The sequence below is a fragment of the Aulostomus chinensis genome, chromosome 13 (genome assembly GCF_037954235.1).
Source record: "Aulostomus chinensis isolate RoL2024-O1b breed Wild chromosome 13, RoL_Achi_v1.0, whole genome shotgun sequence".
Classification (NCBI taxonomy): domain Eukaryota; kingdom Metazoa; phylum Chordata; class Actinopteri; order Syngnathiformes; family Aulostomidae; genus Aulostomus; species Aulostomus chinensis.
In genome coordinates this window covers 25,906,320-25,923,508 of record NC_141332.1, presented here as the reverse complement: position 1 = coordinate 25,923,508, position 17,189 = coordinate 25,906,320, and the positions used below count along the sequence as shown (strand labels likewise).

The following is a 17,189-nucleotide window of genomic DNA, read 5'->3' as shown; positions in this document are numbered from 1 at the left end:
AGGAATAACTGGAGTCACGGGAGCCGCAAATAAATTACCGAGGTTAGCCTGCGGTGTAGCCTGACCGGCGTCACGTTCACCACCGCACACGTCGAACAAGACTGTTCGTCCATGCAAACTGAAGACTGAAGGTTTGCAAACCCTCCAGGTCCGTTCCAAACATCTGAATGAAACACACTGAGCAAACTTGCCGGATGTTTCTAACCACAGCAAAGAGCACAGAAAGTCGCCCTGCTGCCCTGGACAAACCATCAGGATTCTGAGTGGCGTGGATGAGTCAGCATCGCCACAGCCACGCTCAACTTCCCTCTTCTCCTCCACCAAGACAATCGACTCTAAGCATCTCTTTCTATTATTTTTCAGGTTTCGCCTCTCCATCGCTCTGCATCTCCCTTATTTTCCATCCTTCAATCTGTCCTGTGTCTTTCTGAGTCGCACCTTCTTGCACTCTCTCTCTCTCCTCACACTTTTTTTTTTTTTTAACCATGACATGGAGATTATATTTCTCAAAAAGCAAAAGAAAAAAAGACGGCAAGGACAGACCGGGGAGTGCCTCCCCTCCGCCGCCGCCGCCGCCGCCACGAAAGAACTCAGAGAGAATCCACCGCTGACCTCAATTCTCAGTTCGCTTCTGACACTTCCTTACACTCTCTACGCTTGGGAAGAACTTCAAAGAGCTGTGGGAGAAGCAGGGGTCTGGTCGCCTGGTGAACATCAGACGACATCGAGAAATACGCCGGCATCAACCACGCCTGAATGTGTGCCAGAAGAAAAATCCCATCGTGCCGCTCCCTTGACTGATCCCCAGCCATGACAGTCAACTCAAACTGGAGGTCACATTTTACAGGAGAGCAAAGGTCATTTCGTAATAGGAACTTAATTATTCCTGCGATTTCTGAGGTGACTTTTGGCGGGCAGTTGTTGATCAAAACAACCTGAAAGGTGAGCTAAAAACCTGAAGCTCACCAGTTCGGCGTTCCTCTCACCGACACCTCCAAGTGGGAGAAGTGGGAGTCTCCGGCCAAACAACGGGAATGCTTGTTTGCTTTGGAATTCACAAACATGCAAGCTGTCAGTTTGTGAGGAATCCCATCACCTGACTGCGCCGCCCCCCTGACCTCTCAGCGGAGCTTTCCACTCGCCGTTAAACCGTTCTGTGGGACGACCTCAAACATTTTTATCATCTGCTGCCCCAAAATCCAAATGAAATAATTTCCTCCGCCAACGCCGTCGTTCTTCCTCAGGATTACACCAAAAGCATGAGGCCAGCTTTCTGGAGCCCTGATGGGATGATGGGACAGGAAGTGGATCGCACCAAACGGGGAGAGTCAGGGTTTATTTCGGACATCGTCCCTCCAGAAGTGTCTTTTCGGCGGCGCCAGCCATGTTCAGATCACCTGACACCGTTGTTGGTCATTAATGTACATTTGTAACATCCTGCAGGTGTACTGAGTGACCAGGGATGAGGGAGGGGCTCCTGTTCGAAGACGCCCCCCCCCCCCCCCCAAGAACTTACTGTCTCGTTGGCCAACCCCTGGATGCCTGCAGCGTCCTGCCGTGGATGTGTTTACCCCATTACTTGTAACTTAAAAATGAACACCCGGCATTTGAATTGCATTTTTGTCCGAAAATGAACAACGCGTGACGATGGGACCAATTATGCCTTTTATTAAGTGTAATTTGCCTTTGTAATTTTTCACAGCAATCGAATGAAATTACAGGAACAGAACAAAGGGATGCAAATTCTTCATTGTGCCTCGCCTGGGCGACAAACACACAAAAAGAACCAAGACGGAAAAAGCAAAAGCCGAGAGGTCATAGAGCTGCGCCAGGGCGGCGGCTGAGGTCGCAGCCACACACGCCTTTGATGGAGCCGGAATTAATAAAACAAAAAGGCCTCATCAGCAGCGGCGTGCTGCACCTTCCTGAGCCAGAGAACCACGGATTGGAAATCTATTCTTACGTACCATCGTATCATGACAATGAAGAGGCTGCAATTATTCAACAGGCACTGACTCGCGGTATGAATCATTCCGGCAATATTTTATTACCAACTGTCACTGAGCTTCCAGATGAGATGAAGAGGAAGGAGTCAGAGGTGGAGAATCGCTGGGCTGCGGGCCAAAACTTCAAAGATATTCTGATGCTTATACGCTCGCTCGCTCTCCGCCAGTCACCGTTGTGTACCGGAGCGGGTTTGCATTTCACACACACACAACATGAAGCCCATTAGAAACACTTGATCTCTTTATGAAGGAGTCAATCGATGGAGTGAACGCAAGTAAAAACACCATCTCGTCACGATAAAAGTATCAGTGCCAGTTAGGAGGATAATTGTGGTCTGACACTTGAACATTAATATATTATAACAGGCTCTTGATACTGTGACATGTAAACGAACACACATACTCACGGGCATCTGTGTTTACCCAAGTATTTCTCATTGTAAAGCGCTTTGTACTTCCATAAAGACAGAAATACCTCGCTGTAACTGTTAGGTACTACAACTCACCAGTACCTCGTGTCAGCACCCTACAAATGCATAGTTCTGACTTGTCCTCCGTTCCATGTTGTGGGCCTGACAGACAGGAAGAGCATAATTTATAAGTAAATTATGATGAAATGAAGATAAAATAGTTACACGAGGAAAAGACATACAAGTGTGCCCACATTGCAGGTCGGTTCAGGTGCATCCTACGGAGCTACCTATGGCCCACAATGCACCGCGGCTTCTTCTTCGTCCCCTAAAAACTTGTTGACGCGCAAGCCAAGTTTGCGCCACCAACAGTCTCCCATTCTGATGCAACGCCAACACTTACAGTCGTTGTTGATGACTACAGGCGTGTTCACACCAAACGCGACGCAAATTTTCGCATGGCATTTGGTGTGAACACACCTTTACAGGTGCGTTAATGTGCTTAATAGTAGAGAATGAATGAAGAGTGCGTGCAGAGTGATGTGCAGTTCGACAGCCAGGCCAGCAGGTGGGGCTTTCGTTGGTGCTGTCTACCTAATTGCGGTATCTGTGCTCTGCCAGCAGAGGTCGTGCTTCACCACCAATCTTCTAGGGTGCCTGAATGGTGCCGCCGTGTTTAGGCTGTAGGAGTAGGGTGTAGCGGTAGGTCGTAGCAGGAGGACGTAGGTTGCCACGTGGCAGTTCGGACGCAGCCACTGATTCACGCCGGACAGGATAACATCCGGGAGATTCCACACCCACGCACCGCGGCTCTGCCGCGGCAACTTCCTGCTAATTTCACGTTACATTGATTAACACTCCAGATCGGAGCTTCACCTGTCCGCGCCGCAGCTCACACACGTAGAAACACACACACACACACACACACACACACACACACACACACACATGCTTGTGGGTGTGTGTCAATCACTCACCCTTAATTTATCGCCAAAGGACGTCACAAAACAACTTCAAACTATGTCCAAACTCCCGCCCAGGAAACTGGTTCCGCTTCCGGTGCGTGTAGAAAGTGCGCAGTCACGATAGTTATGATGGTTTGAAAGCTTGCCAATCTCATGACGTTGATGAATCCGAAGTTTCCCCGTGATCAAACAGAAATCACTTCAAAAAATATATACATAAAAAAACCATGGAACTCATCTGAAACTAACACTGTATTTTTATTTATTTATTTTTTTTTAAGTGAAAGCAATTGACATAAAATTTCCGGAAGAAAACATGGGAAGGGGGAGGATGGAGAGGAGCCTCTTCTGTATTGACCTTTATTGATTTTATAGGATTGAACTGTAAAAATGAGGTGATTTCTCCAGAGTATTTGAGTGTTTAACTGGGATGTTTGTCTTGGAAACGTTAGAAACAGCAGCGTTCACACACGTCTCTTTGTGCTTAAATCACGCTCCTCCAGTCCTCTGACAGATAAATAGCCTCATGTGAGTGTTAGTCATGTACGCTCATCGTAAACTGTTGACGTTCAGTTTCTCCGAGTTTATTCACCGTGCGAGGCTGCATGTGTGTAACGCTTGTTGAGACGTGTGATTTGGCTCTGCAACTTAACAAATTTGGATGTTACATAAGAGGATTGCATCATTTTTTTCACACTTGCACGTACACTTGGAACCGGCAGGCCGGTCGGATCCACGCAGAAGCCTGTGTTCCTGGTTCCTGGTTCCTGGTCTGCACGGACACGTTCTCCTCTCCTCCTCCTGCATGACCCCTCTTGCTGCGAGCAGAAGGATTGGCATGAATTGTATTTTCATAGTTAAAAAAAAAAAAAAATCAAAAAAGCTCCAAAGCTGCACAACTCTAAGCCCCGGGTGAGGGCACGGAGGTCGGCGTGATCTCATGTTTGAATAATGGTATTAGTTATCATTGAAATCAGACTTCCCCCATGCGATCGATGAGCATACGCAGAGAGTGGCAGGGAAGGATGAAGCCAGGATGATTATGCGTGGAGGGAAGCCGTGGATCCGTCAAGCTAATTCACAGACTCTCCAAAGCCATCAGGAGGCGGAGAGGATTGAATCCTGCTTCTTGATATTAGCATAGAGGCAGGAGGGGAAACTGGAGTCAAAGGCGTAACTGGAGAGTGAGAGCAAAGCAGAGCTCCTGGTCTTTGGGATCAATGTGCATGGGTAATGCTAAGTGTGCATAGCAGATGAGGATCTGCGGCAGCTCAGCTCCACGGGGTTATCATGGTAACGCCTTTCTCTGAAGGTGACAGCGTCAGAGCTCCCTCAAGGGAGCCGAAGCCTTTGAAAAGACGACTTCCCTCAAAGGTCATGCAATCATTTCAAATTCGATATAGGGTCTGTTTACCACAGCCAATAATTCAGAGGGAATTTTATATTTTAACTCCTCTCAAGCCAGATGTGACTTCTCTTCAATCCATACTGCAGGACTGTTTTTGAGGTGTCCCATTTTTTTATTTTTTTATTTTTTTGCTGATAAATGAGTTAACAATAGATGTTGACCCACTTGAAATTTTGGGCTGCTTTTATAAAATAGCTTATGATTGCCTTTTGTGTTTCAGCAGCTTGGCAAGAAAGAGACGCCGCAGGCTTGGATCCTCACCCGCTCCCTGCCTCGATTACGCCGGTGTTCCACATTATATTCTAAATGCACATCAAGACGTGCTCTGCCGCTATTTCAACCTCAAACGCAGCACTTCCTCGAACAAATAGGGATGTCATCATTGCAAGAAAACGAGATCATTGATTTCTCAATTATTTATCCGGGGAAGAGTGTAAAATGAAAGCCCTATCAGAGGCTGCGTTTGTCGGCAGCGGGCACAGAATGGAGCCTTTCAGCTGCTTAGGTGTCGGGGAATTTCGTGATGGATCTGAGGAGGGTGCTGCATTAGCATCTGTTGCCATGTGGGGAACGCTATTAGTGGAAATGCAAATCTCAGGTTGATGGATTCTTCTAAATATAGCTCTTTATTTCCAGATGAAACAAACCTCCCCTCATACTCATGCGGCTCCAGGGACGGCGGTGGCGGGCTGTTGAAGGGGCTGACGGTTGTCAGAATGCTCTGGTCCATGGCATTCAGTTCATGTCATTGCATGGCATTCGTGGTCCCCGGGGGAGGAGTTTCCTTTAGCGAACGCTGGTCGTTAAGCTCCCCTCCAAGGTTTGCATTTTTCATTGTGAGCGTGTTCGCATGCTGATATTAGCTTTTAGCTCGAAGCAAGTCACAGCCTCGCATGGAGAAAGACTCTTGTGGCTGGTTCATGTCCTTGGTGGGACTGGGACACGTTATCGTCACACCACCATGATGCTGCCATCGTTAGCACCATGGTTTTAGTTTTGGTGAAGGTTCTGTGGCTGTTTGAGATGAATAAAGCGGCCTTCAGTCATTTCGATTGAACAACTGAACGACTTGAAATGACCAGTTTTATGTCGACGTGTAAGCTTGAGTTTCCTGTCACAAGACATATATCCATATTTGTAGGGATATATTTTAATGGATATCCAGAAGTTGGTTTCAGAGCTGTTGATGGCTTGTTTTTAAGTTCATTAACATATCGATGTAACAGGAAGACAGACATGAGAAATCTGCTAAATATGGTGGCTGAGCTGTTAATTGGCTCCAGTTTGTTAAACTTCCAAGGTGTTAGAAGTCACATGTCAGGTATGTGGAGGGTTTATAAATAGAACAAATGAACGGGGGAGTGCGGTTTTTTTGGGGGGGTAAAGGTGCGATCCAAGTGTCACCAACCTGATCCGCTAAGCTTACAGGGAACCGCACAATTAAAAGTCTGAAGATTACTCAAAGTAAAGTTGCTCCTCGTCGAATGTTGAGCCGCAAGGCTGGACATTAGATGAAGAAATATTAGTTTTCATCTTTTCATGTGTCATTTGTATGTGGAGGCAACTCGGAGGAGTTTCTTCTCAGTTCACTAACCTTTGTCACGACTGAAGCAGATGTAATTACTCCCAGGTCTTACCTGAAGGAATAACGTGAGCAGCAGTGGAACCCAACAAGCCGGTAATTAGTTGTTGAATTATTTGAGTGAAATTAAACCAACGTGGCCTCCGTGATTGACCTGATTGGCGTGCGTGGCTGTAACAAAGCCAGCGGAGCTGCAGTCGGGCTGTTTGTACGTTCCACTTTCTTCTCTCTTGAAAATTCAAACCGTTCCACCGGGGCAGTTTGGGGTCTCAAGTATTTCTCCTTCACACCTTATTTGTCCCACATAGATGAACTCTACCTCCAAGCTGCTACCTAACAAGTTTGCGCTCCATTTACATTCATGAGCATAGATTAGCTTTATTAAATTATGCATTCTCCTCAGGCGAGGTCATACACAGGCTGTTGGTGTAATTTATTTTATGCTTGTTATTTATGTTATTATGGATTCTCTTTGCTGATTGGAGGCGATAATCACTCCTTTTTTTTCTTTTACATGGACATTTCTGCGTCTCCCATGCTGGCTGATTGCTTGAGCACATTCGTTTTTGGCTCATTATAACGAGAAAGTCATTTATCTTTATTACTCTTTGTTTCCCTCCTAATTCTTGTTATAAATGTACACGAACATATTGTCAAGCTTTGGAGCTGTCCGCAGTTCTGCGAAAAATTACAACCAGCATTGAAATAATTACTTTCTTTAACTAGAGAAAATTAAATCAGATGCATTTAATGAGCTTCAGTGTCAGGGATCAGAGAATCAGACGTAGCTTCAACAAAGCCCTGCTGCGAGATTATGCCTTCAAAGTACCGTCTGATACCTTATTGATCCTCGTCGGAGGAAATGGATCTCCTCACACTTCTCCCCGCTGTCGTCAGGCTCAGTTGCATCAGTGGTTAGAGGTGCAGGGCCACAGAAGCAGGCAGGGAGACGGGAAGATGTTCAGAGACACTTCAATAACGCTGGAGAGCGAAAAGGTGTGAATAATTCATTACTGCCAATGGCAGCCAAATTTTGTAATTATATGTTCCAGTATGTTGTAATAAGAAGTAATCATGTGCTTTTTATGTCTACTTCTAACCGTCTTATCTAAAAAAAATAAAAATAAATAAAGACAACCCTATACAAGCCAACAGAAGCTTTAAAATCACTGGTGACTTGAAAAATTTGCAACTCTTTCAACCCCCCAACCACAGTCCTGGAAGTACGCTCATCTTAGCGGTGTCATTCTGGTTCTTCTCGCACGTTTACGCGACACGGTCAAGCACACAAGTGGAATCAATACATAACCAACATACAACATGCAACATCTGACCAACAGTCATTCAGTTCAAATTACAGCAAAAAGCAACGCCGTGGTCATGCTTTTGTCTCTCTGATGTGGTGGAAGGTTCAGAGGTGAGTTGAGTCGGTTTGAAATCAATAAAAGTTGATTCATGTACAACTTGATAAGGTGATTAGCTGTTATCATTAGTAGCGGTGGTAGTCTCCACACACACACACACACACACTGGTGCTTCACTGAAGGGCCCAAAAACTATCAGACTTAAATGATTAAACGATGAGTCAGCGTGGTGAAATCATTTCCTAGGTGATATTGAAATCCCTTTTATCATACTTTGGTGTTTTATAGTGTATTGATGACATTGCTGATGAAAGAGTCTGGAATAGGTGTCTTCTTTCTGTCACGCTCCCTGGGATTACTGCAGTGTCTTTCTCCACATTGGAGGCTGCTCGTCTGGAGAGGGTGTAGGATCACCCTGGATTCGAAGACATAGACTCGATTTGTGTGCTATTTGGATGTGCTGCTTTTGCACAAATGTATGAGATCCAATTCTTTCATAAGACCTGCCTTCAGTGTGTGTGTGTGTGTGTGTGTGTGTGTGTGCGTGTGTGTGTGTGTGTGTGTGTGTAGCTTGCATCGTCCTTGGTGCAACCTCAGAGGTGATAAATGTATCCTGTCCCTGCTCACTCATCGGCAAGGCCAGACTCTGTGAGGCTGTCTCCCACTGATAATGGATGAAAACGGGCGATAAAGCCCAGGAACGATGCCCCCCTTGCCTCTGTTTCCTGGAGTACCCCAGAGATTGACTGAGAAATATTGCTGAGGAGGGGGTCCTCTCTCCATTCCACTTCTGGCACATGAAAAATAGCTCTCACCCCAACAACAAATATCCTTCCTCTTAATTCCTCAAGACTGTAACTTGTTAGCGCACTTTTTAACCACTGGACTGAGAGGAATCTGTCGCATAGGTAATTAGTCTGCAGAGCTTCAAGTGGAGGCTCATCAACAACCAATTCAAAAGCTCCTTATTAAATGCAACCACATTACATGTTGCAGATAACAACACAATCATGCAACACATGATTGACTGTAATTACCATTTAATTAATTGTAATGGGGCACTTACTGCACCCATGTGAGGTGACAGCAACCTTGCACTTTGACCCTTGACCACCAAGTCCCGCTGCAAATTTGAGCCAAATTTGAAGAAATTCCCGCTTCGATGCTGAGAAGTCCTGTTAACGAGAGTGAGACTCACAAATAACCGAAAAACACAAGTCTGTTTTTGGTTTTTTTTGCCAGTGAGAAGAAATAAAAATAAAAGAAACAAGGCAAAATGAAATAAGAGAAATGGATGGAATTTAAAAAAAAAGAAGCAATAATCATGCTGAGTACGATGCTTTCTTAACCGTGTATTATTTCCTCGTCTATGCACTTGGACGATTGAAGTTATCAGAAGCTCTGCTTGAGGATGTTTCTCAGCCGCTGAGGGGAACTCCCTCTTCCACATGAACTTGTACTGAATGAGAAGGAAAGCTTGAGTGTCTTGCTCAAGGACACTTTCTGGGTGACTGAACTTGGCACCATTCAGGCCTAAAATAATCCTCTCTGGCTGCCCCGCCACTCCGAGCTATATAGAAGCCATTTTCTGTAGTCATTTTCTCCAAGTGTTGTTAGCACTCACCAAAGACAAGTGTGTTCCAAAAACCGGACCTGATGGAGTCAAAAGTTTGTTGAGGACAGCTCAGTGCGAAAGAGTGACTCAGCGCTGCTCTCACCAAAGTGTTAGCTTCATCTTTTCAAGGTCTGACGTTGATAAAAGTTTGTGTCGGGGCTGCAACACACCCACGGGTCTTCAACGCATCATGATGTAACCATGACTTCTACATGACCTTCAACAAGTTGGTGAAATATGGATGAGGGTCTTTTCACACATGGCGATACCTGAGTGGCTCCTTCTGCCTTTGAACATTAGAGTTCCTGAGCTTCATGGAGAGATGAACTTTTGGTTCACTCATTTTCCTTCAGTCTCAGATCAACTTTTCAGGTGTGCCATTAAGCTACATACATAGATGAATGAGGATTAAAGTGGAGCCGATGATCCCGAGGGCAAAACTGAAGCATTTTCTTGAGTCCGCACCAGCCGTGTTCTTTTCCTCTCGGCTCAGGAGTGTCCCAGCTAGACTTCTGGACCACCTTACTGCCTGGCCTGGGGCAGGAGGCTGGTAATGATGGTTGGAAGGGTGTGTAGGTTGAAGCAGAATCCCGCTGGTCTGTAACAGTGGGACTGCTGAGGATGGATGACGGATGGGAGAGCGGGCACACGGAGCCCCCCAGCTAGACTGTTCCCTGTCTCTGTTGTTCTCACCCATCCTCTCGCTGTCTCTGCTCTCGGTCCTTCACTTATCTCCGACAAGAATTTCTTGATCGTAATCTGTTTTGTTGATCTCTAGGCTCTTTCCTCTCGTCTCCAACAGGTTCATCTTTCCTTTCCTTAAACTTAAGCTGCTATTTTCTCATTGGCTGATTGAGGTTAAAGCATTATCATCCATCCTTGTTCCAGCCCTCTCTTCCCTCTCTATTGTCTGCCATTCTTCATGCCTTTGGGCTCCATAGGGGACGCCTCCCGCATGGTCTCACCCAGGAAACCTGACCTCACACACACACTCAAATAAAACACAGGAAAAAAAGTCTATCGGTGTAAAAAAAAAAAAGGACCTGGAGAACGAGCTTGCGGTCATGCGCTGACAGCACACACGATACATGCACCCCCCCCACACACACACACACACACACATACACAGTGGGAGTTAAGACCTGCACATTTTGTTCTCATTCTGCAGAACCTCTCTCTCTCTCACACACACACACACACACACCAGGACCACACATACTTCCAGACACTCTCTCCTCATGTTTCCTCACGCTCTCCAGCTCTACTGCCAGCCTTTATATAACCCTGCAAAGTTTAATCCAAAGCGTGACCCAACCATCCATGACTTCCAGACTTCCTCCCCAGCCTTTCCCATTTCAACTCTTCTACACGCTAAGCAGTGGAGGCCATCTTCTATTTTAAAATTAGCTCTCAGATGACCTAAAAAGTCCCTTCAAAGCTGTAATAAGTTAATGTTGTTAGCCGAGTGCTCCGTGTTCGTGGGAGAGATGCCATTAAAGGTTAGGACTGAACTGTGCCCGAGTCAAATAAATCACAGGCTCCCAATGCGACTTCCGTGTGAAGGAGATTGATTCCTGCTTCGGACTCATTAGGGGAGCATACTTCACCGAACCCCTCTGAGCCAGTCATCTGGTTGCTGTCAAACCTTAAAATCTTCTTTCTCAATTGTCTGTTGATGGCCCACCACCCATCTTCTCCAGTTTTCATCTGAACCAGCTGAGCAGTGAGCTAATTAAAAATCCAGCTTCACGTCAGTTTTACTCCGTCTTGAGAAAGGCTGTTCTTAACTCTTTCACCACCTCCAGCCTCTACACAATGACATCACAGTATCCCAGAACTGCACGTTTCATGCAGGGATGATGTGGTGATGGAGGCACAACTCAACCTCACAATGAGCTGCCAGCAGGTGCAGTGGTCTACTGTGTTTCCGACCAACAAATGGGGACACTGGTTCGGTTCCCTGTGTTGCCTCCAGATTGGTGAGTCTTCTGGAGTGCTGGATGAGAGAATGTGTCCTGGTCGCTGCACTAGCGCCTCCCCTGGTGGAGGAATGGAGTGATCCTGCTCCTCTGGGTATCCTCCTGGTGAAGCTCCTCACTGTCAGTGGAAACGATGTGCCGCTGACACCACATGTGATGGAGTCGTTTGTCGTTGCAGGAGAACTACTAGTGCCTGACCCCTAAGCTACTTCAACCTCAGGTGTGGTCAGATATTCCATTAACTAGAGGATGCTCTGAGAGCACGTACCTTCGCAGAACCCAAACTTTCTATGTAAACAAATGTGGTTCAAAATTTTGGGCCCTTGTTATGATTTCTACTTCCTCCAGAGCTACATTTAGATCCAAACTAAGAATTACATGACCTCCCCTTTTTGTGGGACTTCGACAGAATTTCCTGGAAGGCCTGAGGAACACTGGAGTGTCATAATGTGCATGCATATGGAAGCCTGAGCCATGCGGAGTCCTTGACCACGTCTCAAAGATTTGTTCTTCCTCTCCATGCCTTCCCGCATGCTAAAATAAATCAGCTGAAAACTTTCTGACTTTGTTGCTTGTCGCTTGGGGGGGATTTCCCAAAGTCGTGCGTGTGTATGTGTATAAGTCTTTACAGAAGTCGTCTCTGAGGGGGAAAAAATCCTTCAGGACTGCAGGGATAAACTGGCTTTCTTAGACCAAGTTAAGCAAGGAAACTTCTGAAATTAAAAGTTGGCTTTTTACAGTCTGCAGCCTCAAATTATAAATAGAATGTCACACTTACGATATTAAGACTTCTGAGTCTTCCTTGCTAACGTGACCTTTTCCCATCTGCTCATTACCACTGTCACTGATGCTGAAATGTCATTTAATACTCGCATAAGCTTGAAAAAAGGGTTTTGAATGTGGATGGAATGTAGAATTACAATCTCTATCTGAATCTGTTGAACAACATCACGATAAGTGAAGGATGCATCAAATCCAGGTGCGTTGAATCGGCTTTAAATTCCCCATCATGTCAGAAATGTGTCACTGCACCAGCGTCTTGATTCACCGTTCAAGTCACATTCAAACATTTCTAAATGTTATTTTCCAAAACAAACCAACATAACTCATGCATCTGATTCTCCTCACGCCTGAAGATGATTTTATCTCCCTGCAGCAGATGCAACCTTCTGTCTCACATTCCACATACTCCAGCGTCTCTCCCAAAAGCTCCTCGACTAATCTTGATGCTCAAGGCTAATTAGCTTGTCTGATTGTGACAAAGTTGCGGTGTTGCAGCGTGAGACGGTGGTTGTTCCCAAAAGACTCGGTGGCGTCAAACGTTGCCAGATGTGTAGTCAGGGAACAGTAACCTAAATGAGGAGGCTGCGGAGCTGACAGCTTCAACTACGCTTAAAAAAACAGCCTGATGGAATTAATTAGAAAGCACAATAACAAACAACTCTGAATTGACCAGTGACAGCATTCCAGAGCTGCGTAAGACTGAAAAGGATGGATAATTTTAATTGTATGAACTCAGATTTAATATTCCTGCCTTGTGACGTGACTAATCGAGCAAATACATGTTTATCCATTCTTTTAAAATCTCTGACATGGATTAAGACATGAACTCACCCCAGAGAATAAAGAAGACACGAATGGTGTGTGGTATCACTTGCAGCAGCTGAGGGACCCGACACGAGTGAAGTGGCACAAACCACGAATAAACAACTGAATGAACAGGAAACAGCTTTCCGTGAGGGACAGACTCAAAGGGGAAAGACCAAAAGGATTGAAAACTATTATAAACTCCTTAAAATAGTGATGATGCTTTTGTTTGTCAGAATATGTACTGCCTGTAAGGTTCAAGAGTTTTTGGTGATCATATTATATCACATGGCCAAAAAGTAATCTCAAACTTTTTGAGATTACAGTCACATATTTTGTCGTCACTCTTGCTGAAACTCCCTCTGGCAGCCACATTGGACTCTTGACACCTACTCTATTTTAAATGTCTCTTAAATGCCTTGATGTGTTTGCTTCAGAGTCAGTTGTAAGAAATTGGAGTTCCTCATTTGAGGAAATGCATGATTTGGAAAGCTCACTTCCTGTGGCAGCCATATTGGATTGTTGCTACTTCATGCGTCTTACACGCCTTGATGGATTTTTATGACATTTCATAGTTTCCTCGGCGAGCAGGGGGTCTGGTGGTTGATAAGCAGGCTTGATTCGTAGGACACCCCTGGTAGGCGCAGGCAGCTGACCATGTCTGTTTTTATCGTTAGCTGCCGCCCTGCTCTGTATGACTGCGGACTGGGGCTTGTCCTGGTCTGTCAACATTGCAAGTTCGGACTGTAGCCAGGAACCTCAAGGTCACTTCTGTCTCATCAATTTTACAGCCGAAGCAGATGGCTGTGTCTGACTTTTTTCCTCCGGAGAACCTGCGAGGGGAGCTGTAGCGGCCAGGCATGGACAGAGGCGCTAATAGTGAAGGCAGGGCTGTTGGACTGCGGGCAGGACGAGAGCCAGGCTCATTTTAAAAGTGTCCAGCGTAGTTCAGGAGGTCCACTTCTCATTAAAATCAATTTCTTCCCAGTGAGTCGGAAGTGAGCAGAGAGTGGTGGGCTCAGGGTTCGTGAGGCCACTGTTAGAGCGCTGGCTTGTTTCCAGCCACTGAGCTGGAAAGAGGAGCTGATGCCTCTGGAGTGAGAACACACTGCCTGAGCTGGTGTTAAGCCAATGTGCAAGAGAACTGTAGGAGCGGCTCAACACGCATGCTGATAATAGAGATTAGTCCCAGCAACTTTCTTTTTTAAACTTTACCCTCTCAGGTTGTTTAAGGAAAAGGTACCGCCAAAATCACACCTCTGGGTTCTAGGAGCACGAGCTTTTATGCGGTTGCGTGCTGCGATCACACCCCAATAACAAGACATCAAAGTCCTTGAGGGGATGCTTCTCTGCTCTGCAGTCACTGGAGGTGCATCAAGGCCACTGGACTAACAGGACTAATAAATAAACATAGAATATGATAATGTGCTTGATGCACAATATTACACACTTGATCTGCAGACAATTAGAGAGGGGAGGTGAGATCAGCAGCAGAGCTGGCGTCACTGTCTAATATTTATGACGGCGCTATCAACAGCACTCCTGCCTTTTTGTTCTCAGGCCGTAACAGGAGGTCCAAGCGGAGGCTTTGCATGGACATGTAAATTCCTGCTGGAGATAGAAAAGGCCAGCGAGGGCGGCACAAAGGCAATCAAGAGAATTGGTAATAACTCATCGCGGGCTTTTATCCCCGGCTCTTGTTCTCGGCGCTCACCTCAAGTCACCTCAAGTGTCCATCACTTTTGTCTTCAGTTCAGCTGAGGACAGATTGTCTTTGTGTGATGAGGGAATGGGTGGTTGGGGCAGTGAAAGAGCAGCACAATGTTCAATACATCATCCAAATCTTATATGTGCCATTGGCAACATCTAGTCATCGGGCTTTTGCTTGACCTTTGATTCATTTATCTTCATTTCTGTCTGTCAACGATAACAGGGGCCACCAAGGACATGGGGAAGATGCTTGGTGGGGAGGAGGAGAAGGATCCTGATGCTCAGAAAAAAGAAGAAGAAAGGCAAGAAGCACTGAGGCAACAGGAGGAGGAGAGGAAGGCCAAATACGCAAGAATGGAGGCAGAGAGAGAAAACATCCGGCAGGGCATCAGGGATAAGGTAAAATACTGAAATCCAGCTTCCAACTGTCACTGAACTACACAGGATTAGGAAGTTTATGGTAACTTTAGTCTCTTGGTTATACCCAAGACATGTGAGCAGACAGAGAGACTCAGGTCAGTCTCAAACAGTGAGGATTCCCACTGCGTCTCTCCAGACGAGTTTGGAGTTCTCCGTGAAAAACACTAACACCTGGCTTTTGTCTGTAATGGGAAAGTGATTAACCGGCACTCAGTCCTGGTTCAACTGACCCTGCCGTCGGCACGGATGGATGTGGAACCATAAGCTGGGCGAATGTGGTCATTTGCAGCTTTCTGCAGGAGGCAATGACGGGCATCAGCACCTAAACACAAGGAAGCAGAAGAGAGAAATTGTTCATTGCACGTGGAGATGATGGTGAGGAGGGAGGCTGCTTCCTCCAGCTCTCCACAGATGGACGCTCTGTCCTCTGTATCTGAGTATTCACTCGTGCAGAGCTCCTTGATGATGGAAGTTCAGAGTTTTCTCTAGTAATGATCCTTTTTTGTTTCACAAGACTATCTTGTCTTTGATAAATGAATGCTTTATATTTAATTCATCTGTGATAAAATGTTAATAAATGATCAAAGTGTCTGTGGCTTGCAGCAGAGTCTTCTTCCTGACATTGCTAATATTTCATTGGATGTTGAACTCTGAGGGATTCCGAGCTGAGGTTTAAACTTTGCTATGTGCAGCCCTTTTTTTAAAACCACCCAGGGATCAGCTCCAGTGATTCTTAAGTTGAGTTTGGAACAATTGTGAGGGCAGAAAAAGCTGGAGGGAGAGAGCGATATGACAGCATATCTTGGGGGAAAGTGTGGCGAGCGGAGAGGAGCTGACTAAGCGTAACTGTCTTCCCTTCAACTGACGCAAGCCTTTGTTGTTCTGGAATAACTCGGGGAGAGAGAAAGACTGACAGAGACAGAGCAGCGTGGAGGGAGTGCAAAGAACAAACAAAAGAGCAGAAGGAGATACAGAAGACTGGATTCCACATCTTGTGCTTCCAAGCGTTCAGCCGGAGAGTCGGCTTGTTAGAGGTCTGGGAGAAACGGTGCCACCGGGAGTACATTTGATTTCACTGTCACTGGCTACGATGAGATGGACGGCAAACATCAGACAATATTACAGTGAAGATGCTTGAATGAGTTCCTGATTGAACGTTCTATTCATATTTAAGTCCAATTAATGACTGAAGACACGGCCACAGTCCATTACGACTGTAACTACGATGTCTTTGCATTGGATGCTTGCACACATACCCCCGCTAACCTTTCGTTATTGTTGTCAGTTTCAGACTTTTTCATTTGGACTCTTTGTTTTTTTTGGATCATTCCCGTTCTTTTCCTTAGAGTATCTTTTGTGGTACATTGTCTTGTTTCTTTTTCAAGTTTTATCTGACTCTGCTTTATTTTGAAATCACCTCTCTTGCACCTCTTTCTTTGCTTTACTTCCTGTCTTTTTGTGCGACTACCTGTGTCTGGTTTGTTGATCAGCCTTCGTCAGACCCAGTGCGTGATGTCACATTCACAGTTGATGCCATTCTGCTGAATGGCTTTCTGGTGTGTCAGATAAAGAGAACTGGTTTTCTTTAGCTTTATTTGCCTGTCCTAAAATCCCTGGCAGAGGTAGAATGCAACAGCTTTTTACTGGAGAACCAGAGACTCCTGAGCGCACCCACATGGTTAAATTGTGTTGGCTCTTTGGTTTGGAAGCGAATCACTCGGGTTTGTTGTCCCAATCAAACACAACTGCAGCTGTATTCTGATGAGAGTTGCAGCGCAGAAAGAAGTCGGAGCTAATCTGAAAACCAGGTTTCATCCTGCACGAGCTGAGGCTGATTTGTGATGATCAGCTCAATCAGCTCCCGGCCAGCCCTCGTGTTCTCCCACCTGTTCCTCCTTGCCTCACGAGTTCTGCTGTATTCACGTGTTTTCACTCTTTGTTCAAATCCCTCATGCCAGTTCCATGTTTTTCTTAAGGTTGTTTTTTTTTAAACAATTCAATCAGATTTACCATTCCAGGCAGCCTCAGCCTCTTATTGCTGCACTTGAATCCACTTGCCTTCATATTTGTGACATAAGAGACAGTAAAGCTGATGTAGAGGAAAGCATGATCCTGTTCAAAATCCGTGAAGAACAAAATAATA

General features: G+C 45.7%; 1 protein-coding gene and 1 long non-coding RNA gene across 4 annotated transcripts in view; one reads left to right on the top strand and one right to left on the bottom strand.

Moving 5' to 3' along the window:
* LOC147251529 (uncharacterized) overlaps positions 1 to 3,466 on the bottom strand; it is a 28,391-nt gene extending 24,925 nt beyond the window's left edge. Inside the window, exon 1 of the long non-coding RNA XR_015118968.1 lies at positions 3,394 to 3,466. This is a non-coding gene — a long non-coding RNA (uncharacterized LOC147251529). The remainder of the gene's footprint in view (positions 1 to 3,393) is intronic.
* Positions 1 to 17,189, top strand: part of LOC147251528 (complexin-2-like) — a 48,601-nt gene that overhangs the window by 25,919 nt on the left and 5,493 nt on the right. For all 3 annotated transcript variants that reach the window (XM_086222316.1, XM_086222317.1, XM_086222315.1), the window contains exon 3: positions 14,850 to 15,025. In XM_086222316.1, the coding sequence (XP_086078442.1) occupies positions 14,850 to 15,025 (176 nt within the window). The remainder of the gene's footprint in view (positions 1 to 14,849; positions 15,026 to 17,189) is intronic.